The sequence below is a fragment of the Haemaphysalis longicornis genome, unplaced genomic scaffold (genome assembly GCF_048455015.1).
Source record: "Haemaphysalis longicornis isolate Haplotype H1 unplaced genomic scaffold, Haemaphysalis longicornis Haplotype H1 scaffold_12, whole genome shotgun sequence".
NCBI classification, from domain to species: Eukaryota; Metazoa; Arthropoda; class Arachnida; order Ixodida; family Ixodidae; genus Haemaphysalis; species Haemaphysalis longicornis.
Window position 1 is genome coordinate 79,637,589 of NW_027526225.1, and position 26,852 is coordinate 79,664,440.

The 26,852-nt window shown below is 46.7% G+C and overlaps 1 protein-coding gene across 3 annotated transcripts in view; it reads right to left on the reverse strand.

Annotated features, from left to right (window-relative positions):
• The window catches only part of LOC144162845 (multiple PDZ domain protein-like), a 283,629-nt gene that overhangs the window by 245,527 nt on the left and 11,250 nt on the right, over positions 1–26,852 (reverse strand). For all 3 annotated transcript variants that reach the window (XM_077693545.1, XM_077693543.1, XM_077693544.1), the window contains exons 4-5: positions 21,652–21,933; positions 19,568–19,800 (exon numbers count right to left, since the gene is read on the reverse strand). In XM_077693545.1, the coding sequence (XP_077549671.1) occupies positions 19,568–19,800; positions 21,652–21,933 (515 nt within the window). The remainder of the gene's footprint in view (positions 1–19,567; positions 19,801–21,651; positions 21,934–26,852) is intronic.

A 26,852-nucleotide genomic window follows, 5' to 3' on the forward strand; every position in this document is an offset into this window, starting at 1 on the left:
TGGACGCCAGATAGTTCTCAAAATCCGCCCGCTGAGCAAGTCAAACTCCCCGCGACGTTCTACAGTGGCTGTCTCACGAAAAGCGAGGCGCTGGTGCCTTGCGGTTCCACCTTGCCCAGCGGGTAGCGTACGCTACGCTAGCGGTGGAGAACCGGCACGCGATTGCGCATGCGCGCGCAGGCACTGCGCAGGAAATGGTGGGAGGAGAACGGCGCCCGTCCGAGGACGGGAAGAACGTCCTTGCAATGAATGCACGCATGCGCAGTCGGGTCCCAGTCCTGCAGCCGCTAGCGTAGCGTGCTACACCGTGGAATGTCTCCGTGAGTTACAGACGCCTGATATGGGTGGAGCGTTGAGAATCGCATTCACTTCACAAGCACGCGGCTTGTGAAGTAAACGCGTTTTCACAAGCAACGCAGACGACGGCCCCAAGCGCAATTTTGCCCCACACCATTATTCCATTTCTCGCAGGGGTAAATGGTTTGCATACATTCTAGGGCAGCTGCAGCGGTCTACGACGGTTCATACGGGAAGGCGACGCCACGTTTCTGCCGTTAGCCGCGTCGCGCGCCGTGCGGACAGGTGCTGGTGTGTCCACGGCTCGCGTGCCCGGGGAGCATTTCCGCGTGCTTCTAGAAGCCGCTTTTCTTTCCAGCTTTATCCATTTCTTGCGAACGAAGGGCGAAATCTACAAACTCAGCTAACAAATCGTCGTAGCCCGCAATGTCGTTGAGAAAAGGAGCAGCAGTATTCTATGCGGCCATGCTCATGCGGAGTTTCGCTGGCTGCGAGAGCGATGCGGGTCCCTCTTGGGCCACTTCCGAGGCCCGCGCTATTTTGGAAAATGGCGTGCGCGCCCAACCCAAACGGCAAGGCTGGCTTAGGCTTAGCGCATGAGTGGTACGGCGTTCCAGGCCGCTTCTGGAACCCGGAGCGTTGGGTTCCACCAGCGCTGCCAAGGCGGCGCTGCACGGCAGGACTTCCGGGTAGTACTTCCAGGTGGTACAAAGCTAAGGGGGTCCTATAGAATTCCGTGTTCACGGAAGAAAAATGAGCTCGGTACTCCCGATTTTTTCGCGACAGCCCATCCCCGCCGAGTCCGATCTCTTCCGACGGTCAACCCGGCAGAAGGGGAAAAAGAAACTGTGGGGTTGATTCCTCTGTCATAGGAATCGGTAAAACACGAAAGTGAAGTGTGCAGCGAAATCTGCAGCTGAGCATGATTTGCGGGTCGGCGGCTGTCTTGTGGGCGTGCTTGGCGAGCGACGTCCTACTGGTGGGTCGCTTCGGCAAAGGTGCACGGCGTCATTTCCATGACGGATATGACATCCGTGAAACCTTGGTGTATCCCGGCATAAAACACGTTCGTGTTAAAATATAAAAGCCGAAAACGAACAACTCTAAGTATAACGTACTCTTTTGTACTAAAGGTTGCTTCCCCGCAAGAAGACCCCGTGTGCAGGGGTGCACCCTTTACAGGCCCGCTTGTTTCGTCGTACTGGCGTCCCTTCCGTGACGGATATGACGTCACTGAAATCTTCTAGTCTCCCGGAATAAAACAATTTCGCGTTAAAAAGCTTTGCAGCGTTCCCTTTCCAGTTGGTGTTGGAATACGTTTGCAGCGTCCAGAAAACTGCTGGAACGGTGACGGCGCTCTGCCACTCGAAGGTTGACCGGTGGTCGTATGAAGTGGAATTTGACGTGAGAGCTTCTTGTTTAAACTAATACACCCGGCGAAAAGAACCTTTCAACAACCGCCAATAATATTTAAAAAAAAAGAGCAACGCAATCGGCGGCGATCGTGCGTAAAAATCGGCGAATCCGGCGGACCACAGCAGGCTCGTCGGCTGCGGTGCGCCGCGCTTTCGCGCACCTATGCACTTACGCGTGCGCTTTCATTTAACACTTCTGGTTTGCGCCGCCCTGTTGCAGCGCTGGCTTGCCATTTTGTTATATCTTGGCTCAGTGACAAAATACAGCGATCGCCAGAAGCGCGAAATCGGTTTTGCGATTCCGAAAGTAGGGGACGTAGAGCAAAGCGGCCGGGCGAACTGGGTGGCCGTTACATTTCCTCGTTCGCTCGTAAGTAGGGTTACTAAACGTTTATTTCTCTCTCTTCCTTGTTTGCTCTCACTTTATTTAATTACGCTATTTCATCATACAGGGATCTGCAACGTTTTGAGGTGGAGGGCCGAGTTGCATGAAGCGGACACGGCGGAGGGCTGGACGGAAAATCGAGTTGGAGGGGAAGGGGGGTTTTGAAGGCAAAGAGAAAAAACTCAGCGAATTGCCTATAATATTTTACAATAGTCTGGCAAAGTGTGAAGATGGGGGTCAATGCAACTGGAAGCGATCAATTCTCTGTTGTCTCCCGCCTAATTGAGGTCAAAACTGCCGTGTCGGCCTTCAGATAGTGACAGTGGGAAGGGTGGGGTCTCTGACGACGTGCTGGGCGCTGCATAATACTGTCCCGCACTTTAACTGCACTTAAATATTTGACGCTATTGACTCATTTACCCGCTAGTATACATGTACCCCGCCGTTCGTAAATCGCACGACGTAAAACGCTGTGCGAAAAATCCTTTAGTTCGCGAAAATATAAAACAAAATTTCCACCCGTTTTCAAGGCGGTGCCGGGCCGGTGGTGTCAGCTGAGCCGGATGCGCTCCTCGCGTCCGCTTCCCTGCTCCCGCGTAAGCAATAACCTTTGCAGTTACCTTATGCTATAGGAGAGCAATTAACGTTCTGCGTTTTATGCTACTTGCGAACTGTTCGTTTGTCGACTGTACGCAAGAAAAGAAAGAACGATAATTATCGTCAGGAAATTAGACCACCCGACCTGCTGACGACATAATGACGCACGTCGCGACCATCGCGGCAGCTCGCTCAATATAAAGCCAACAAATCTGCTTGTTTCAGCGGATATTATTTTGTTTAGCCTCTGCAACCACTTGAAAGGCTATTTTATTCAGTGTGCTATCATTGAAACGCACCAAAACGCGATTAAATTAAGTACAACCAAGTTTTCTCTGGCTTGTAATGCAATAGCCATGGAGGGAGGCGCGGGTCGTCTGCTATACTGTACTACCCAGACGCGGCGGGCACCAGGTGGCGCTGTATGTCACCAAAACTCCAGCGCACGAGCCCTATTCCGAAACCATGCGAGTTTTGGAAGTTAGAGTGGTTAGATCTAGAACGGTTAGAGCGCGCAACCTGTCCAGTGATATCCGCAGCCGTATGGCGTGATATCCGGGTTTAATGTGATGCCGTGAACAGATCAAGGCAGCTGCCACTGAGTTTAGCGCAAAAGGTTATATTAATTGAATGAATTTTCTCACTCCTATCTTTAAAATACCGATTTACTACTGGCTTTTCTTCCAATTATGCGGTTTAAAATTTCCCCCCCGTTACTATTCACATTCGGAAACGCGCTGTCAGAGCAGTGAAATTTTTCTTTTCGCGTCGCACGCAGCAATTTTATGCTGAGAAGTGGTAAAAAGCCAATTTCTGAAACCGCGGTGATAGGCAGGAATTTAATCAGCCAAAAATAAAAAAGAACAAAAAAGTACAGGGGACCGATTTGGCGTAACGCGGTTTGTGGGATTGAGGTGTTAGAAACATAGGCAGGATCTTAAAAGTAGAAGGGACGAGATAAAAAAAAACCTTTTTCGTACGAGCCCAAAATGTAACAATAGCTAGTACAGACGCCCCCTTTCACAGCGAGCTCTACCGTTAGCTCACTTCCGGATACAGCCGTCTGTGCTTCTATAGATCATAAGCACGAACTTGCCTCATTCGCGCCTTCCGCTTAGCAAACGTAATGTTCCTTTCGCGGCTGTAGCAGTTCCAAACAAAAATCCGGAAAAATAAGTTTGATTCACTATTGCCGTCAGGATCAGGCCTGTGAGCTGCACATAAAAGAAGCAAAAGAAGAAAAAAACGCAATGCGATAAAGACTGCGAAGATGCCCCGCAGCGGCGGGGGTGAGAAGGGGGAGATAGTCGAGCGGAAACGCCGTACACGCATACACAGGCGGAAATTCCCGCTGAGGAAATGAGGAATTCACCCAACCCATGTTAGAATGCGTAACTAGGGAAAGTGAAATAAAGCTAGGGAAAAGTTAACGCAGAGCAATAACTGACGAAAATCCACGCCGAGAGAGAGAGAGAGAGAGAGAGAGAGAGAGAGAGAGAGAGAGAGAGAGAGAGAGAGAGAGAGAGAGAGAGAGAGAGAGTAGAAAAAGAATGAGGAAAAAGTGAGTGGGTGAAACAACGCCACCTGAACGCACTGCTCCCCGCAAAATGGCGGCCGCAGTTGCCGTTGCAGACGATAACGAAAACGGGAAGTATCCCAGCGTGCATGGGGTTAGGGTTAGGCGAAGCAGAAAGAGCGGCGAACGATTAAGGAACGTCCGAAATGCGAACAACAAAACAAAGGAGATAAACAACACCTTAAAAAACATCCAAAGAGTAAAACTATCGAGACGGAAAGGAAATTTTCCCCATCCGGTGCCGGCCTGCGACAATCAAGCAGACGGCGCTGCGACGGGAAAATTGTGTTCGTCTGCCTCCGGCCATCCGGGAAAAAAAAAAAAAAAAGAAGAAGAAGAAGAAAAGAAATGCTCGCAGATGAGGGAACAGAAAACGTTAATAACAAGCTTGAAAGGGCCGAAGAAGTGAGTCGAGGGCGTTAATAAGTCGACACAGCGACAATCAGTCCGCGCGAGTTTCCGTCGTTATTTCGGGTAATTGAACACCCGGGACGAGAAAAACGAAAACGCCAAAAAGAAAAAGGCCGCGCGGAAATTATCCTGCCGGAGTGCTCACCATCGTCGGTCGATAAAACACATCACGCGGGAAACATAAAAGCCGTAACAAGGTGCCTGGAGGAAAATTAAAAAGTGAATGAAAACGCGGAAGCCGGTGATTAAAATTTCACGTCGGCCACCCGGGGCGTACCGTAGAAAATCACTAATTAGCTGAAGGGGGGGGGGGGGGGGGGGAGGGGGCAATGCGTCGTGCAGACGACAGCTCGAAGACTACTAAAAAAACTGAACCAGAACATTTGGGCAACAGCAAAAAAAGAAAAACAAGCGAGACTATACAATATATGCTACAACAGAAACGCACTTCCACGAAGTCTCCACTCGAAGTGATCGCTACTTCATTATTAGAAGCTACTTTTTGCAGTTATTAAGCAGAGTTTACGTTCGATAGCTATAATCAAACTCTGACAAACTTTCCGGCCAAACTACCCACTCGTTTGTGCTGCAACTCCACGATGTATCAGACCAAAGGACAGAAACCAATAAAAAAATTTCAGGAAAGCTTGCACTTACGCGCAAGACGAATAGCAAAGCTATAGCAGCAGGTAATCATCGACGGACACAAAGTTGAGCTTCAGTATCGTTGTGTGCCCTTTTATTAAACACTGCTGGTTTGGGACGCCGTTGCGAATACATGGTGCAGCGCTAGCTTGCCGTTTTACTGCGTGGCTCAGCGAGGAAATGCAGCGAGCGTCAGAAGCGTGAAATCTGTTTTGTGATCCCGAAAGTAGTGGCCGTTCTGTTTCCTTGTTTGCTCTCACTTTATTTATTTACGCTTTCGCATCCTATATTCCCAGAAGTATAAGTGTCGGCAACGCTTTGAGGGGTAGTGCCGAGTTGCATGAAGGCTATAACGGCAAATCGGTGGGAGGGGGAGGGGGGCTTTGAAGGTAAAGAGAAAAAATACAGGAAATTGCCCGTAATGCTTGACAATAATCTGACTATAAGTGTGAGGATGGGGGACAGTGCAACAACTGGAAGCGGTCAATTCTCTGTAATTGTCTCGCCGTCTAACCCCATTTGAGGTCAAAACTGGCGTGTCGGCGTTCAGATAGGAGGTTCTGACGATAGGGGCGCATAATGCGGCCACCTTCGGCCCGCGGGCTGTAGGTTGCCGACCCCTGCACTAGAAGATAACGAACACAAGAAATATGTGTTTTTTCTAGCTGGATTATTGAACCAGCAATTTCTTCTAGCTAGAAATAGGCAGAATTTCTAGCTAGAAATTCAGTTTCTAGTTCACTTCTAGCTGGATTGAGATTTACTTCCAGTTAGCATTTGTCAATCCAGCTAGAAGAAAAAACCCACAAAGCTGGAATTAATAATCGTTTCTAGCTAGACTAAGTATTTTTCTAGTTACTAGTTAGAAGCTGCCGATTCTAGCTAGAATCTAATAATCTATAGTCAGAAATGAAGCCGCAAATCATGATTTTTTGCTAGAAATGCTCGTTCCATTTTCAAGGGGGATAAATATATTTCGGCCGCGCACCGTGTATGCGGCTGTGTTATGGTAGTACACATTTCTGCAGACAACGGACGAACGATTTGGTGCTTGTTTGGCGCCCCTTAATTGCGCTTAATTTGCTTATTTGACGCTATTGCCTCACCTACTCGCTAGCATACATGTACCTTGCCGTTCGTAAATCGTGCGGCGTAAAATGCTAAGCAAGAATCATTTAGTTCGCGAAAATACAAAACGAAATTTCCACTCGTTTTGAAGACGGCGCCAGGTCAGCAGTGTCAGGTGAGTCGGCTGCCCTTCTCGCATCCGCTTGTATGCTCCCGCTGAAGCAACCATTTACAGTTACCTCAAGCCATAGGATGAGCAGCGTTCTGTGTATATGCTACCTACTAACTGTTCCTTTGTCGACCGTATGAAGAAGGAAGAACGATAATTATCGTCAGGAAGTTAGACCACCCACCTAGCGATACTGTCCCACGTCACGACGATCGCAGCAGCTCACTCAAAAGAAAGCCGATAAATCGGCTTGTTGTAGCCTATATTATTTTGTTTAGCCTCTGCAACTACTTCAAGGGCTATTTTATTCAGTGTGCAGTCATTTAAACGCTCCACAACAAGATTAAATTAAGTACAACCAACTTTCGTTTTGGCTTGTAATTGAAAACACATGGAGGGCGGTGACGGTCGTCTGCTTTTGTGCTACCTAGAGGCGTCGGACACGAGGGGGCGCTGCATGACGCCAAAACTCCAGCGCAGCAGCCATCATTGCCATCTCCTGCGCATTTTGTCGAAATGGCGCCAGGAAAATAAAAGAGGAAAGCAAAAGTTCTGGTGCCTCCAGGGACCTATTTTTACGTAGACAGGGAAAGGAGAAACAGTGGCAGGATGTCTCTTCTGACTGCCTCCGAGATGTGATTCCGACTAACAAGCGCGGACAGCTGAGGCTAAGTACCGGAAGCACGCAACAGCTTCTGCAGCCACCACCACCAACAAAAAAGATGGCGCCTTATTTGCAGGAAATGAAGTGAAAGACGTCAGCATTTCGGCCAACCCTACCCCGTAAAACCTCCTCCTTTCCCCCATTCCCGCCCATCGCGCTTTTTCGCTCTCCCTCAGTTCTCTATCCTCCTGCCTTCACTGCCCTCGACTCGATCCTACCATACCTCGGCAAAGTTGGCGCGGCTCACTCAAACTCACTCACAATTTTTTTTTCGAATCACCACTCACTCAAACTCAGACTCAATGCTGAGCAGCACATCTGCGCTCACTCAAACTCAAACTCACATTGAGCGCTAAACTCAGAACTCACTCGAACTCAAAATGTACTCAAACTCAAAATGTACTCAAAACTCAAAATGTACTCAAACCCAAAGTGAACTCAAACTCAAAATGGACTCAAAACTCAAAATGTACTCAAACTCAAAATGGACCCAAAACTCAAAATGTACTCAAACTCAAAGTGAACTCAAAATTCAAAATGTACTCAAAACTCAAAATGTACTCAAACTCAAAATGTACTCAAAACTCAAAATGGGCTGAGAATTCAAAATGAATTCAGAACTCAAATGGCCTTACAGAGATTGAAACAGTGAGAGAGTGTGAGTGAGTGAGTGAGAGTGTGAGTGAGGTGAGAGTGAGTGAGTGTGTGACTGAGAGTGAGAGTGTGGGTGTGAGTGTGAGTGAGAGTGAGTGTGAGTTGAGTGAGTGAGAGTGTGAGCGTGAGTGGAGTGAGAGTGTGAGTGTGCCTGTGCTGTGAGTGAGAGTGAGAGTGTGAGTTTGAGTGAGAGGAAGAGTGAGAGTGAGTGAGAGCGTAAGTGAGAGTGAGAGTGTGAGTTGAGTGTGAGTGAGTGAGAGTGTGAGTGAAAGTGAGAGTATGAGTGTGCCTGTGAGTGAGTGTGAGTGAGAGTAAGAGTGTGAGTGAGAGTAAGAGTATGAGTGTGCCTGTGAGTGAGAGTGAGAGTAAGAGTGTGAGAGTGAGAGCGTGAGTGAGAGTGAGAGAGAGTGTGAGTGTGACAGAGAGTGTGAGTGAGAGTGAAAGTGAGGGTGTGAGTGAGAGTATGAGTGTGCCTGTGAGTGAGAGTGAGTGTGAGAGTGAGAGTGTGAGTGAGAGTATGAGTGTGCCTGTGAGTGAGAGTGAGTGTGAGAGTAAGAGTAAGAGAGTGTGAGAGAGAGAGTGAGAGTGTGACTGAGAGTGACAGGAAGAGTAAGAGAGTGTGAGTGAGAGTGAGAGTGAAAGTGTGAGTGAGATTGAGAGTGTGAGTGGAGTGAGAGTTAGAGTAAAAGTGTGAGTGAGAGTGTGAGTGAGTGAGAGCGAGAGTGTGAGTGTGAGTGAGTGAGTATGAGTGAGTGAGCGGGTGAGTGTGAGTGTGTACATTTTGCTATATACCTTTAGTTATATCCTCATAATTATAACCAGAAAGCATTTTTATATTTGTCCCACGTGATCCCCCTCGACGAGACCTTTAATTTGATACCCCACACACCCTAGCAGGGTCATGCTTCAAAGCAGGGTCGTGCTTCAAAGACACGACACTTCTACAGCAAAGCTGTATACCTCTACCCCACCAACGGTTTTATCTCCGTTCGCAAAAACACCGACGCACCAAGAATACACTTATACACTGCATGCTTCGCCCCTCACCAGGTTTCACATTAGTGGAGACGGCACAAGATTTCTTTTTCACACCAGGAAGCACAGCGAAAGCTACAGTCATCGCCAGCATATAGAGCGGTACTGTGTGATTTGCTCATCGTAACAGATATGCGTCTGTTTCCGCTTTGCTTTTGTGGCTTACTTTTTAATGTGCCTTTGAAATGTGTTCGTTGCTGCAAGTGAACAAAAGCTGCAATAGCCACTACATCGCTGTAATGACGCAATTTCAGCAGTTGAAGAACGCGAAGGCCGGGAAAGAGAGAAAGGTCTTTTGAGCAAGTTTCTAAGTTATCTGATGGGCATACGGCAGCAATTTTTGGCTGGGGTACTTTGCGACCACCTAATCTAAGTTCTGGATGCATTGGTTGACGACGTTCTGCAAGCATTTAAGATTTCAAAAAAAGTTGAAAACGGTGTTGCAGGGTCCCTTTAAAAGCAAAGTTTTAGCATAACGATTGAAAAAAGGAACATGGTGGAGCCAGTATGGATGACCCTTCATACACCTGCCATTTGCAGCAATGCTTATGGCTGAAACCCTCTGGTGCAAAGTGAATATCCCACAAAAGGTATGCTTTCAGAACTATCCGCCTAAGGCCGATTCGACCAAAAAAAGAATCAGCTGGCACTGACATAATCCATGCTGATTATTTCACTATCAAATTGTATGCGGTTTCACTGTAGCGCAACAAGCGTGACGCCCTCCCGAGCAGCGTTCCAGCCTGTTTCCAGACTTCAAGCCACGATATCGGGCACTGACAAGACCGCCATATAAACGATGTCGCCGAACGTGCCCCAAATTGTTGAAGCGCTCATTGCACAACTAACAGAAAACAAAATTGTTTGTGCTCGTGTCCTCATGGGCACTGTTGAAGAGGTTCTGCTCTACAGTCGTGCAGTTCAGCTGCTTTTGGTTGCTGCGCCAACTTTGTGGGAACATCGGCTGCAGTCACTCACTTTTAAAGACAATAGTCTTTCTTGGGCTACTTAAACCCAGAAATTTTGGTCTGTCTGTACGTCTGTCCGTCTGTCTGTCCGTGACTCGATTCAGCCACCCGGCCAAAGTAAAACAATGCCTGCGCAATAGTGTTATATAGTCACAGCTAAATGCACCCGTCTAAGTCCGGTGTAATGTTCATACTTGGCAACACTGTTGAAGAAGAATAAGACATTACGCAAATATAAGACAACAAATTAATACAGAAGAGATATTTGCAGTGTTCCTTTATAGACAATCATACATGCTTGACTTTTGCGAAATTAAATACTTCATCAACTGCAAAAAAAAATATTCACCCCGCCGTCGCCTGCTGTCGCCCGCGCCACTATAGCTTCTAGTGCCATTTTAAGAAATCAGCCAGCAACAGTTACGAAAGGTTCCACTAGATAGGTTCCACGTTCTGCTTGCAACGCACGTGGCGTAGGGAAACGCGGTTCTATAAACGCTGAAGTAGGGCGCCTCGATTAACGCTCGTCTTCGCCGTACGGCAGCGTTCGCATCGAGACACCCGGTTTGGAGCAGTGGAACGCGGTAAATTTAAAATCATTTAAGCAAACCTTTGGCGTCTTTACTTTGGGAGGAGCGCGACTCAAGAGGAACAACATGAGAGGTGAGCGGGAAAGCGAAGGGAGGAATTTACTTGGTAAAAGTCTATAAAGACTATCGTCTTTTGACGACATTTGCAACGAAAGGAGCAGATACGCGGCCAATTTTTTTTTTCTTTAACCCTTTGTAATCCGCTGTCGGGACAATACGGCCACAGCAATGCACTGTCGCATACCACCGCACAAGGGTGTTCAGGGTTAAATTGCATGGCTTGTTACATTGCGACGTGCGAGCATTCTTTGTAGGCTGCATCTAATCTCACGGCAGCCGTGAGAATTACCTCCGGGAAATTCTCACGGCAGTTTCCATAAAAGCTGGCTGGATAAAAATTTGCTGAATAATATTACATTCCAACGTAACCTAACATAACATAACCTTACCGAACCTAGCGTAACCTAACCGAACGCGTCACAACCTACACAAATCCAGCCCAACTGCAACAAACCTAATCTAACCCAGCCCAACGACACAGAACACAACCTATATTAAACGTAATTCAACCCGTTTTACAAGTCCTGTGTGTCAATGTCTTGATATAGTAGAAAATAGAGTAAAAAAATATTAACAAAATCACGATGACTCAAAAAATCTGAAAGCTAAAAAAAAAAACAAAAAGAAGAACATCGCAATGTCTTCTCATTTAAAGGAGCCATGAAGACAAAATACAAGTTGGGTTTATTAGAAAGACTGCTTAGTCCCGATAACAATGATACCAATATCATCGCAATCTTCGAACAAATAACGGAGATATTAAAGAAAACATGTGAAGCAGTCGCGACCCCCTAGCCAATTTCCCGCAACTTTTCTATGACGTCACAGAACCTTCTTTGTGCGATTGGCGGCCGCCTAACTGACCTGTCGCGAGGACACATGACTGGACGTCTGTAATGGGGCCTCTAGTTCCATTTGACCGCATCACTTCAATGCTAACCTGCAGTTAACGCACTGAAAATTATGTTTTATTGTTGGCCCGTATGACGTCATTCTTGCTCATAACACGTCACTGTGGCGCAAAATTTGAAAGTTTTTAAATACTTCTTGCTTTTTTTTGCTAAAAAAACATCTTTTGTGGCTGTAATGGAGCTGAGTGAGATACTGAATCCTAGTTCTTTCAAATTAAACGAAGTTGTATTTTCTCTTCATGGCTCCTTTAAAACCAAGTACTCTAGCACAGAGCTACAGGGGCAGCTGCAAACACGGCTTTTTAAGGAATATTTATCCCACAGAATCTCCAGGTAGCATGCTTAGCCAATGAGGCAACTGCCGTGAGAAATTTCTGACGGTGATTCTCACGGTCGCCGGGACAATAGACACTACCTTATTTGTAAGCATGAGACACCACCCCTTAGCGACAGAGCACAGCATACTTACACATAATGTGCCGTCTCTTGAGGGACAAGTGAACTTTGTTTGTAGAAGTTTACTTCTTTTTGCAGTAGGGTGCACCACGATGTTCAGCACGGGCTTTCTCGATACCAGCGTTCTCAGTTGCGCGCTGTTTGCTGAAAAGCATGGCTGCTTTTTGGCCACATGTGTTTTGCACTCGTGCCTTTAGCGAAAGTGACGATGACTTTATAGTGAGGAAGAGCGTTTTTACCGCATGCATTTTAACACTGGTGCATTTAGCAAAAACGACGATGACTTTATAGTGAGGAAGATAATTACGTGGCTCTATCAGATAGTGATGACAGTAATTCCACAGAAGCGAGTGTTCGAATATCGGTAAAGGAGTTGCTAGCAGAATGCAAGAGAAGAAATAAATATCCTGTGAGTTTCTCTTGCACAGTCTGTGTTGCTCTTTGCAGTGCTCGAAACTGGAAAAATAGTTTCAGACTGGGACAGCCAGCAAGTGGGTAAAAGATTTCAGACCGCAAAGGGTTAATGCTGCCTCCATTTTTTCCCGCGAGAAAAAATAAGCAACAGCATGTGACGAAGAGAGCAGAGCAACACACCCAACCAGCGGAGGAATAAAATAAAGCGTACACAGCGGGAATAAAACAAAAAGTGCATTTTGCAAGCACACCTGACTTGTCGTATACAACACTAGCTGAACTTAAAGCCTGATTTTGCCTGAGCAGCAACTTAGAAGCTGAGGTTTATTTACCTGCTCGCAAATTTGCATTGTCGTGTGCCCAAGTCGCATGTAAAAGGTTTTTAATGTTGTCTTTGTGCTCTTGCTTTCCATATTCTGCTTTCGCCATATGCTGCACATTATAACACAAGAAATAAATTTATTGCGTTGACTATGGATCACGAAAGCTTGCCTCCCTTTGTAGAGATGGGTTTCCTTTTTTTTTTTTTTGTAACCTGTGAGAAAATTCATTTTAATCTTCTCTTTGTGACTTTATATTTAGAACGATCTAAAAGCGTTGCTGAAGAAAGACACAGTGCAGCCTCTCTTTCCGTGTTTTGGACCCTCGTCCCTCTGCAGCGGTCTTAAAACCCCTGCAAGTATGTATTGCACTTTCACTTTCAGTATTACTCTCTATCTGGCGTGATCTGTGCATCACAGTGCAATTCAATTATTAATTGTATTGGTGGGCAGTGCGACCACAGGCGGCGCTGCCAAGCGCGCCTCCGTGACATCAGCTTAGGGATTCTCGCATTTGTCGTCTGCTTCACTCGGGCTCGCTCTTCCTGCTGTTTCTTTGCGCTCAATAGACGTCTGCTTGTCCACACCAGATTTTGCGGGTGCGTAACTTCTTATCACAACAAAAGACTTAAAATCGCATACACTAGCTCAAGGCATGATTTAAAGCATCGTTTTTTTACACGGCTCCGGAAGAAACATTGGTGGCGTCGCCCCAGTTTTTGCGAAGCCGGTGCTGCGCGGAGTGCAATGAGTCAGAGCTCGGCATTAGCTTCTGTGTTCAGCAATCTTTCGAACAAAGGGAACAGCCAGGTGCTAACAATCGAAAACACTGAAAATGCAAGACGAAAATAAACTCCAGGCCATCGGGGCTGTCGGCTTTGGCAGAAGGCATTAAAACTCCCGGTAATTGTATGCAAGGAGATGGTAAATTAGTTTTTGCGACCTTGCCAAACACTCATAAGTATTACATACCATCACTTTACGCTGTCATGGCATGACGGTATGCCGACATGCACTATGGGCCGCAAAAAATGTAGGTCGCATTCTAAATAACCTGCTGTGTGTATATGCGCGTGCTGGCTTTATACCATGCTTCTTCTACCCAGTACGTAGGCTTATTGAGCAAAGCGTTAGCAACTGAGCCTGATACCATTAACGTGGTCGGTTCAGGCTCGGAGGCTGTGCTCATATACAGGGCAAGGGAGCATAATTGCCTCATCCACAACGTGGTTTCAAACTCGTCTGTACATGTAAATCGAATCATAGAGACTTAGGAATGACACACCCATTTCTCATTACCGTTTTTCTGTCCTTGTAAAAAGTCGGTATGAAGGGGACAGGGGTGAGACAGCCCAAACAGATTTGGGAGCAGTTTTCGGAGCAGCAAAATTTCGATTTTGGAGCAGAAGAATCTTAATTTGGAGCAGTTAAGGACATTTAATACATCGTCTTGTGAGCTTAAAAAATCATTATTTCAGCAATTTGCAGGGTCAAGTGCACATTTCAATCAGTTTTGAATACACAGAACACTTAAACAGCCTTACCTAAAAGAGTTTTTAAATTAAGAGTATCACAAAGTACTAACTGCACTACCTTTTTCCTAACTGGTGATATTGTGTTGCGCCTGCACGCAACACTGACAACAAAACTGCCGTTAACATTAGAGAGTTTTAGCAGTCCGTCTGTTCTGTTGGTTACTTTGTTACCGGGTTTACTGGACCGGTCTGCGCCTGCGCGTGCGGAAGGGCGAGGAGGCGGGGGCAACTAATCCCCCTACGGCTACGAATGACGAAGTGCCCAGACGAGTCCACGGTGAGCACGGTAACTATGTACACGATGGAACAGACGGACTACTAAAACTCTTATCAAATTTAAGGGCCCCGCAATTGTGGCGTTTTTTTTTTTTGCTATTTTAATGCTAAAATTACTATTTTTGTAATTCCAGGCTGTGTTGTACGAACGACTGTAGTCACGGGAACAGTTGAGCAGCTTCGAGCTAACGGTCGCATAGCCCAACCAGCCTACCCGTTTCAGTCCCCGGGGCGGAGGTTCACCCTATGGTCATTTGAGTAGCGTTAATGTTTAGCCACGCAGATTTTGGCATTAAATTTCACTTTGCATACATCAAGTGTTATAGTCGCGTTCTATGGCAACCGTGTAGTCCTGCAGATATTGGGCGCTGCCTGAACAGGTCGCGGCGCCGCAGCACAGCCCGCAACTTTCGTGTCGACTGTTCCATCCCCGAGGCTCGCGATCGCGCTTCGAAGCACAGCAACACCTCAAAATTTTACAACAGCACAACAAGCCAAAAAATTCGCTTCACGAACCCGATTATAGACGCGCGCACCGCGTTTCGCACTCAAGGACAAACCACGCCGAAGACGTAGGCCCCACATTTCAATGAAGTTTTTTTCGAGCCGCCCAACTTCCCGTAATCTGGCACCAATCTCAAACCATATCCTTGCGTTAACGTCACTGTTCAGAGCCACAACAGATAGAATGAATAGACTGGAACTCAGCTGATGGCGTAAAATAAACCAGGGAAAATAATCAGCGATACACACTGAGCGCGTTGGTACCAGCAAGATCAGGCGGCGGCCATGTTTGTTGCCACAGCGTTGCCTAATCGAGAAGGCCGTTCCTGCGAACCCGGCCGGAAAGCGAATCGAGTTTTAGAAGCTATCGTTTGCTTCGTTTCAGTCTTTCTATTTGTGCCATTTCTGTGTTTGCGATCGACCGACGATAAAAGCGGTGACCGGGAGGCGGGAGGCTTTTGTCCCCGCCGAAACTGACATGAGCATCAAAATCCGTGCCGTTGAGGCTCTTCTGGAGCAGTTTGGCGCAATTTTCGCCATTTTCGTGCTTTTGGAGCAGCTTGGCGCAGGAAAATAGAATTGTATCAGAAAGGCGCAATATGCGCAGCTGTCTCACCCCTGAGGGGAGCTAGTACTAGTCGATCTCAATCAGGTGTGCCACCATAAAATGTTTCCATATCGCACATGCACGCACGCACGCACGCACTTGCATGGATGCTATAGTGTACAGTAAAAATAAAGTAACGCTATGTTTGTTCAGACCAGGAGGGATATTTACGATACGTTTCCCACAGCCATACCTTCCCAATATTCAGATATGGGCTATAGTAAAACTGCACTCAAGAGGAGGAGGAGAAGGAGAAGGAGGACGAGAAATCTTTACTTCCCAGTAAAATCGAGCTGGTTAGTCGGTGGGGTCCTCAGTCAAGGGCAAAACTGCAAGAGTAATTTTCTTCAATTCATGGAACGCCCTCTTGAGTCGGCCAGGATTTATCGTTTACGCCTGAAGGGGTTGGAAAACAATAAAGAGCTGCTTGGACATATTCATCGGTTTCAATTCTTGTTATGCTGGAAACTGGCATGTATACTCTTCGTTGTGTTCGGTAGCAAGTATATCAAGCCTTCAACACCGCAATCATGTCATAACCATTGAGGTTGAGAGTCAGTTCGTTATGATAACGATGGGTACAACAGAAATTCAGAGCCCAAAGCCATGTTTGAGTACTCTGGACAACCATGTCTGCGCCGTTTTGCAATGTGTAGCACGAAACTTCTCACTGAATTTGCGAGTGAATAAACTACGCACGCTGCAAATATGCATCTTCTTGCACGCAGCCATAAGAGAGCCAATTTGTAAAGAAGGGAATGTATGCCATACATCCTGAAGAAAATGTCCACATGAACTTTGTGAGCCTCCCAAACATACCCAAACCTCCTAATTAGATGTTTGTGACGGTGCTGAAAAATTAATGCGTTGGGCTCAGAAAAAACATTCATTTTTTACAAGTCAACAACAACAAAAGAAATAGAAGACAGCCATTTTATTTCCTGCTGTGCGATACGCATGTAGTGGCCCACTGCTTGGTGCGTAGCATAGACTGCTGAGTCTTCATAAGAGCATCTCAAAAATACTTCAGGGAAGCCTATGCATTATAAATACTTGTCAAGCAGCTCTTGAGCCTACACATCAAAGTAAAACCCTACAGCCTACATCAGGCCTACATCAAGCCTACACATCAAAGTAAAACCGCAGTCGTCAGATATGAAGCCCGTTTTGTTTATAAATATAGCACAATGTCAAAAACGAAACTACCTGGCAGCATCTGTCGAAGTTTGAAATATTTGAATGGGAGCGTCTTCATCAGAACTAAAATCTAACGAATCCACATCGTTGGTGGAGTCATCACTGCTGCTTGGGTCACAAAAATCCGCAGCAGCAGCTGCCGAACTCTTTGCCACAGGTGTCCGCATTTACAGATAACGCCGTGAAGCCAACGCCATTTTCGCACAAGTCGCCGCTATCACGGGTTCAAATTTAAAGCCACTATCACGAGTTCATCGGAACTCTGTGTCCAATGGCCTATGGCGCCGTAAGGAAAGAGTTTAAAGTATTCCTGATCTCCCATCATTCTCCAATTGTGTGTATTACTCAGAACCCCTTGTTCGCCTGTAATTACACCATCGCTGCAAACAGCTGACTTGCAAGAAGCGTAGTGGCGGCAGATTTGTCCAATTTCACGTATAATTTCATGTTTGCTCATAGTTCAAACTTGCCAGAATCCGGCACGCGGTGATGCACGTGGCCAAAACAGCAGCCGCTGCACAGTACCAATAAATGCTGGTCGATGTCTTTTGAGCACATGCGTAATCCCCGCCACACCATGCCCCTTCTTAAATGTATACCTCAACAGTAGTGTCTCCTGCCTTTCAAGGCAGATGCCAGTTGAGTCAATTGACTGTGCATGAGATACAAGACATGTACCTCACCTTTCCCCTTGCAATTCCTCAGCAAGGCTGTCAGCCACGCAAGTTTCACATCAGCTGCTTCCTCCAATATGTTCCTGTGCCGTTTAATTTAAGGCTCTACATGGCAAACTATGCGGGGTTGTGTCTGCTATATGACATATTTCAATGAAGATGTATCCACTGTAAGCAGAAGGAAGCCTGGTTCCTTACTAAATTTAAAGCAATGAAAATTCAATCTCGCAATGTCACAGCACCAATGGCTAGTTCTACACTCATTTGGTGTTCTGGTGATCGGCGGCCATGGGTGGCCCAGGTACACCCGAATGCCTAGAATTCTTCTTTAGCAACCATGCACAAAGCAGCCCTAATAAGCATCGAACGAGCATCACCTTATAAATACTAATTCCAATGGCTAGCCAGTCATTGTTGCAATTCAGGTGGCACACGCACCAGAGTACAGTCAAATACCACAATGACTAAATCTCACGACTACAAAATTCCCGCGGCAACAAAATATTTTCGGATTACTAGCGAATGTCCACAGAAGCCCTTGTATTTCATATCTCGCAGCAACAAAATGTTTTCGGACAGCAATGCCGCATTAACGAAATTCGCTCCAGGTCCGATCAGCATGTCATCTACCCATTTGAGGCTAACAGTGTCTAAAAAGTGCGCAAACACATTTCTTGTAGGCTCAACTTTGTAAACTTCTGCCACAGTGCACTTGCATGGCCGCTGCCACATTTGTTTACAAAAAAAAAAACGTGCAGCAGGCGGCCGTGGAGGTGGCCTTGCAGCGACACCACCAGGGGGCGGCACAACTTACGCTCCGTGTGCCTGAATTGTCTGGTCATGGATGGACAGAGCGGTGACGTATGGTACGATACCGTACATACAGCTTACGGTACGTACTGTGCCGTACCGTACCTAGCCCTTACCATACCTAGCTAGGTACGCATAGTACCAAGCCATACGGTACATACGGCTTGGGCTAGGCTAGCCAGCTACCACTGAGCAGCACGTGCACGGTCACTGTGTGTGTGATGATCAGCACGTTTGCTCTCAATCAGATGCCTGCGCCAGCACAAAAGCGGAAGTTTTTATCACTATAAGATAAGGCAGCCACCCTCGCCCAAGTCAATCGTCCAAGTGGAGGAAGGAATGATAGCACTGATGAGTTTGTAACTGCGTGCACCTCGCTCTCCACGTTTCTGAAAAGTCGACAGTATGCAAAACAAAACAGTGACGGCTGCGGCATTCCTGGACGTCAACAAAGCGGCGCTCATTTAGTTTTGTGAACAGCATTGGAACAATGAGGGGCCACTGTGTGGCAAAGTTTTTTGACAGAAGGAGCTGGACTTCCCTTGCATGCTTAGGCATGCTTGGTGGCGAAGGCCAAGGAGAAAAACCACGCAGAGAAGGCGAACCCGTGGGATGTTTTGAGTGCGTTCAACACGATTCTGTCATTCTAAGGCACGCACGACGACAACCAGCAATGAACCATTTCTTGCCGTGCGATAGCTGAGCTGTGAAATTGCTGCAAGGAAAGGCTCGCAAAGTAATAAAACCAACTTTCGGAAATAAATATTAGGTTTAGGGGCGATTTCCACGCCATTCTCGTGGCAGTGAAATTCTCGCAAAAGCAAATTTTTTGGCTTTCCCCGGCAGTTTATTGTATTTGCACGATTGTAACGCGCCTCCGTTTGTAATGCGCAGGTAAGTTTACTCATAAAAATCTGAAAAAAATTTGGTCTAAAAAAAAGAGCTCAAAAATAAATGTTTGCAACAGCTGAATAAGGTATGCCCAATGAAAGATAAGTATGCCAAAATTTACTCGTGTGTCGCTGATGGATTGCCTTGGATTGGATTGAGTTGGATTTTCGGAAAAGTTTGTGTCAATGCCACTGGGCGCTCTCAAGCCTATTTCAGGTTGGCACCCAATTGTAAAGTGCACGAAAATTTGAAGGCTACTTTTAGCGAAAAAGCGTGCACCTTATAATCGTGCAAATATGGTAGTTATTGTGCAACTCACTTCTTCTTCATCCAATCCCATTTGGATGGTGCAAAGGACTGTCTTGTAAACAGTTGGCCCCCTGTCTTGTGACAGGGGGCCAACAGCTGGTTCTCGACAAGCAATCGGGAACAACTCACCGCTGAGCAATGCCGTTGGGCTGCAGTTCTTGGACAAAGATGCCCAGCTCGCCGCGTGAGGGTGACCGCAAGCCGACGACGCTGAAGCCCAGGCTGGCGCCAGGGGGCCGGGCCAGCTCCACCCGCAGCACCTGCCGTCCGGCCGCACTCCGCGCCACCGCCCGCTCAAACTCGGCCAAATAGCCCGGCGTCGTCACTGGCCGGCCAAAGTGCACCACCGACGACCCGCTCAGCTGATGGGAAGGGGCAGGAAGGGGAGGGGCAAGTGCAGTTGTGCATGCTGTAGTTGGTACTAAGGGTGTCTGTTGTGCTAATCAATTGCAATACTAATAATTAATTACCAGAAATCAGTCAATAAATAATAATTCCATTGATTAATACAATGCAAACAAATCAATTCATGAATACTAATAATCATCACTAATTATTTGCACTTATGCGTGTTGGCACCAATAGTGTTGCCACCATAGAGTTTCATACTAATATATACTAGAGGGAAATCTGTCGCTGCACTTGCAGGCCATCGTGGGCGGCGCCATTGCCACTAGCGACGTTCCTCGTCTACTGGGCTTAGCTAGCCACATGGCTTCGTTTTTGTCTCAAAACCAAAATCAACAAAAAAGGGTAACATTTTTTTCTTGTTCCTCGTACATGAAGCTTCTAATTACTGACAAATTAATCTTTTGGGGGATTCAATTTTATAATAACAAAACAAATTTCATGAACCTTCTACAGTAATATTGTTCCATTTTTGTAGCCAGAGCCAGCTTTTCAGCCTGTTCATGAGCTATGCCAAGGACAAGTGGAACGTGCCAGCCCGGTACATGACGGAACACTCGCTGAAGCGCGGCTCCCCTAGACAGGGGCGCCAGATTTCTTTCTAGTATACATTAGTATGAAACTCTATTGTTGGCACTAACAAACTATTTGTCATCGTATACTCAGCACACTTGCAGATGAAGCAGCACCAACTAGCCCCATTTATCGTTCTATTGAACTTTACCGAGGTTTCAGCCAAACAAAACACCAGGATGACCAGATCCGGTTCCGCTAAAGTGTATCAGCGAAGTTTTATTCTTTGCTTGATTCCCTCCTCTTCCAAATTACTCGGTATTAATCATTAATCGATTAATTACCCAATTGCATTTCACAAATTGGTCAATTATTTCTGATTAGCACTGATTAGTACAGTGTAGGCCATTTATAACGTAACCGTTTATTGTGCGGTTTTTTGGTGGGTCAACTGATCGACCAACACAGCTGGGGCATCGTATTAGGGTTACACAAAAGAAAGAGAGATGGACTCAGCCTGCCGACACAGCCCGCGGTCCCTTCTCTCTTATAGCTGAGATACAAAAGAAAAAAACAAAGGCATCCTTTAGCTCACATGTTCCGTTTGCACTCGCGTGAAAACCACCACTGCCCTTACTCTCGGCACACCTCTGAAGCGACAGAGTTCACCTAGGAGAACGAGAATATGGTAGCCCAGTGTTTCAGAAAAGAGTGTGCAGTACTGGCAAGTCAGAAAGATAAGCTGTCAACGTGTGACCCTCGAAAAAGATCATTCTGTGGACATCACACAGTGCACCCCGAGTTGGAGACCAAAAATTCGAAAGCATCGCGCACGATCGTGGCCTGCCACGGTGGAAGCCATCTGCTACGGAGCAGTCGAATTCGCAGGCGAAAATGGTCTCTCTCGGCAGAAGTTTAACGGTTCGAGATTGTGGGCACAGGTTTGTCGTTTTATAAGATGAAAGGGATTTGCTTTTCGTCGGTGAATGTCTATATGCAGAAAGTGCCAGACGCATATGAAGTCATCCCCGGACGGCTCTGACAGCTTAGATGAGAGACTTCATGGGCATACTTAGTTCCTGTGATTACAGTCATCGAAAATAAATATCCACATTGTGGGTGCGTTTCTTATGCCCTTCTCCGCAGAATTATTTTTTTGTCAACTTTTCCAACATCCCGGTAGGGGGTCGACTTGTATTCCAGTTGATGCAGTACAATTTGTTTCCACACTCTGACAGCAGTCGCCTCTTAACAGATGAAACAAAAGCAAATGACAAGCGAAAAGCACTCACCTCGGGGGAGTAGTGAATAGCCCCGCCGGCAGCCACGTGTGAGAGGCTCTGGTCTGCCTCCGAGCTCGGCTCGCATGAGTCCGAGTTGTTGTTGTTGTTATTGTTGTCGTCCTCTTCCTCGTCCTCTTCCTCATCCCGGGCCTCCCGATCCACCTCATCTTCCCCCAGCTGCACAGCCCCAGCCCCGAGTGTGAGGGCGCCCGTCTGCGGGCAGAAGTCGAAGTCGTTGGGCAACACCGATGGGTGCCTCTGGAGGTGTCGTCGAAGCTGCGCAAGGGAGTCCTGTCGGGAGGAGAACGAGAAGAGGGGAGTTTGTAGTTCAAAGTGGGGAGTGCGGACCAAGAGTTAGTTAAGTTTTCATTCTAGTTCTATTTTATTCATCTACGGAGTGAGAACTTTCCGGGGCCGGTTTAGGAGGGCCACAGGACCACAGCGTGGAAATCATTGACTGGCACGAAGTGTCAAGCAGAAACTCCTACTTCACAACTCATCATGTCTGATCCCTTCAGTTCGTCCTAAACTGCCCTCCACATGAAATGAAGACGACTTGATGTTCATTACGTATTTGCGTTGCTTGCATATGAATATACATGACGAGTGATGTGAACACTGTAGAAGAAAGAAAGGACAATGGAATCCCCCATTTTGTGGCAGCGTTTTTGGCTAGCAAGGATCCAAGTTAACAGAGGTGTTCAGAGGTATCACTGCGTTAATCAAGGCTGCCTACTGGCCAGCATTGATAACAAGCACAAAAACAACCAAAACAGTTATTTTGCCTATTACGTCATAAAAGCACACACAAGGCACTAGCCTCAAAATACATTCATTCACACAAGCAAATACACCGCCGTCAGGCCTTACTACAGCCTGGATGATGAATACAATGACAAACTAACTCGACGGAGGAAAGCTTTAGAATTATGAATAAGCTTTGAACACGATGGTTTGACAGAAACCCATTCGGTTAGAATGAATCGTGCACAGAAGGAACAGACGCTGGCCACTGTTCAAAACTTTTCTAAAACACTTGATCCAAACGAAGTGCATTCGTGATCATCATCATTAGGCAGCATCAGCAGCCTATTTGCATCCACTGCAGGATTAAGGCATCTCTCACTGATTGGCAGGTTTCAGCCACTTCACCTGGAATTGTGCTGAGCATAAAACTACAACACTTGATTGATTGATTGTAGGGTTTGACGTGCTGACGCAGCGCAGGCGATGAGGCACGCTGTAGTGGAGGGCTACGGATTAATTTCGACCACCTGGGGATCTTTAAAGGCCAACTGCACTCAAATTTTTCTTTGTCCAAATTTGATCCAAATAAGCAGTCTATGCTCTAAAAATCACCTTGGCTAAATCCTAAGCTTTGTCAGTACACAGCACACTAAGCACCGTCATTCAAAATAGCTCCATGCACACAATGTTTGCACCTGGCAGAGAGTCGCCAAAACAAGTTCCGAGCGGCCTGTGACGGGAATGGGGAAACCTGTCCAGTGGGGCTCGCGCTTCTCCGGCGACTTGCACAGCGCTCCGCCGGGCGCAGGGACGCGTTCGCCCGGTGTTTCTCTGCTACACCACCGCGATGTACCGCCGTCGCCATCACATGTTTCAAACTAACAGCGTAGGTAGCAATATCCGCCTTCTTTTTTTTTTTTTTTTCAGTGCAATAAAAGGGATTAGAAGCCTACAAACTATACGCGCTCTTGCAAGCATTCTGGAGCTCGCAAAAATCTTTTTACTTGAAAATAATATTTCTACCAAAAAAAATATAGCGTGACACGCACACTTGCCTTACATTGGTCATTCCTATTGCATCTATCGCAGAAAAAAAGGATCTTTGATAAGTTCTTGACCTTATTGCACTTCCAAGTCCAATATTTGCAATATTTGGGCTGGGCCAATGCCACCTCCATCCCTTAGACCTGTCCAAAGTTTTACGATGTAACTGGAGTTGTACACGCGGGTAAAACATTTGTGCAACTTTCACCTCACTCGCTAAGTGAACCAAAACTAGCCTAGCTCGTGGTAACCAATACATCCGCACAAATATTTGCCATCGTCTTCGCGAAGTGTGAAAGCTAACAAAACTGCTCCTCTCGTAAACAATCAACGTGATTTTTTTTATTCCCAAATGAGGTATTTCCTTTTGTAGAGCACTAGATTTAGTTAACTTGAAAGTAAAATGTTTTCAACAGCACATACGTCTCTGGTGAAAGTAGAAAACAGCAATAGATAGGTAACTTCTTTCGTGTTTTATTGCATCATTTAGCTGTGGGAGCTGGCTTATAGTTTTAGATCGCTTTTATAATTCGATTTTCAATGTGCACACAAGGGGAAAATACTGGGCCGACATTCACAAAGCTGTTTGCACATATTTAACATATAGTAAAAATAGCGATTGATCTCTGCCCGCGCGCAGTTTATTCCCTTCAAAGAGAGCGGTGTGACAGCCGAGGCACCGGCTAACTAAAGGTGCTTTTCAATATCGTCGAAGCAACTAGCAGTGTAATAAAGGCCCGCTTTTTTACTTGCAATGCCAAGGATTGTTACGGCGGCAGTTATTCTGATGAAAAAATAACTGTCGTACCGTCTACTTCATTTCCATCGATATGTTGGAAATGCGCCTAACTCATGGTTTCTCAAAGTGGGTTCCGCGGAACCTTGGGGTTCCGCAGGCCCATCCTCAGGGTTCCGCGAGCCACTGATAAATTTTCCCTGGTTCCGCAGTCGCAAAGTCTTATATGGTGAACTTGAGGTGTGATCGATCTAAGGAACCTCCATTACTCATGCCCAAGTGTCAGTAAGCACATCTCGGCGCATAACAGAAACGCGCAAGCTGCGCAATAAATCTCGCCAGCAGCTTGTAGCCAGCCAGACTCCGAAAACGGGCCACGTGGTTAAACTATTGCACTTGAATCTCGGCCTTACATTACCCCCATGCGCATTTCTCCTGTTTGGAGATAGGTGCCGCTAGCGTACGCATTCGCGTAAAGTCGACGGGGGAAAAAAAATGATACTCTTGCTTTCTTTTGAATTTATTGCACGTTAATGTAGCATGAACGGAATGAAAAATGGCGGGAGGGGGGGGGGGGGGGGGTTCCTTGGCACTTAACGGAACTTAACAGGGTTCCCTGTGACCAACATGCTTGAGAACCTCTGGTCTAACTCCATTATCCTGGGCAAACGTTAGTGGGAGTTTTTCTGTGGAAATAACAGTGCGAAACGTGACGCTATGACGCGCATTTTAAGGCGGCTCTGAGCGGCCGCCGGTTCTATCGCGGCCGCTTCTGTTTCATCACGTACGTCACGTCTGGCCGCCGGTAATGGCCACCTTTTCTACATATTCAGTTTCGGTTCCGAAAATGCCAATGTCGCAAGTCATTTGCGTCACTCTCGTTCATGGTTGAAACGTAGTATTTTCCATTTCGCACTCTTTTTATGGTGACATTATTTTTATGCTGTCGAAAATTTGAGTGCAGATGGCCTTCAAAGTGCGCCGAAAATTCATACACACGAGTGTTTTTGCTTTTCGCCTCCATCAAAAAAGCGGCTGCCGCGGCTGGGAATCGAACCCGCGTCCTCGTTCTCAGCCGCACAACGCCTTAGCCACTGAGCCACCGCGGCGAGTAGCATAACTGCAACAAAAGTGGGCAAGAGGACAAGATGATGCGCAATCGTTTCGTCCACTTTCGTTGTGGTTATACTCAGCGCGATTCCAGACAAAGCAGCACCAACTAGCCCCATTTATCGTCCTTTCAAACTTTACTGAGATTTCAGATGAACAAAACACCAAGATGACCAGATCCTGTTCTGTTGAAGTGTACCGCTGAAGTTGTAATCTTTGGTTGTGTCCCTTTTCTTCCAATAAGTTTGCATCTACAAGTTGCCACCAACGCTGCGTCCCCCTGGCCACCCTGGGCAAGCGATGCAACAGCCTTGCCAAGAATTCTTCAGCGCTAAACAGACTTCAGGGCATGCAGGGAAAGACATTCTTTCAGCATTTTGCCTCAGCTTTCTGGGTTCAGACCAGCACATTTTAAAGGAGCCATGCAGACAAAACACAAGTTTGGTTCATTCAAAAGACTGCCTTGTTAGAACCATACTGACACCACTTTTAACGTAAAATTCACTCAAATAAGCTGTATAATTAGGGAAAAAGGGAATGGCCATGCGACCCACTAGCTCATTTCCCGCAACAGAACCCATGATGTCATATATGGGAGCTCTGCAATGGGCTGAGGCTGGCAAAAGCAAACGCAAATTAGACAGGGCTTATAAGCTTGCCGAATGAGCTGTTTGCACTTAAATTAAGGGCCCATTCTTTTTGTAACAGTAGGAATGGTGGGGTAAGCAGTGGAAGTTACGAAAGTAAACATAGAGCTGCCGATGCCTACTGCTGCTGGTACTGCGCACACTATGCTTGTTTTAGCTGCACAGCACTGCGGCGCTTCGGGGTTGTCTCGGACGACACTGGCCGACTGGCACAAGCGACGGTGTCTTACATGACCCCATTTGTCGAGCAAACACCATGTTTCACAAAACAATTATTTTCTAATTTAAAAAAAAAAAAAACAAGCCAGGTACAAATACAGTCAAAAAAGCAAAGGCATAAAATGGCCCATAGCGGTAAGGTGGCACCATCTAGGTTGATGAACGGTAATAAGGCTTGCATCACAGCACACAGGTTTAGGTTGAAGACCTGCTCTTCTGATGCCATTTCAGATGTTGTGAAAACACACGACTTGACGGGAGAATCAAAATTTTAACTTGATTAATTTCTTGGTGAAAATTTCTCCCACCTCCCCTTGCGGGAACCCCTGTGTAGATGCGACGCATAGGGGGTTCCGTTGTTGTTTCCGTTAGGTTGATTCTCCCACCGCGTGAAACGTGCCGTGAACCCCCTGCCGCGGCTATGACGCAACGTGGTGCAGCTATGACGCAACACAATCCAACACAATCCACTTTAATCCAATCCAAGTCAAGCCAAGCCAATCCAATCCAATGACCCTCGCGAGAGAGTGTTCGCTATCGGAGAGAAGAGGGGGTGAGCGGCGGAGAGCGCAGCTCGCGCGGCGAGGAGAATGGGGGAGGGGTGTGGACGGACAACAACAACGCTGTATGGAGGGACAAGGCGAGTGAATGAGATGCAGTCGCATCTAATAAAGCATCGTTGGTTTCCGGAGGAGCACTGGGGCACT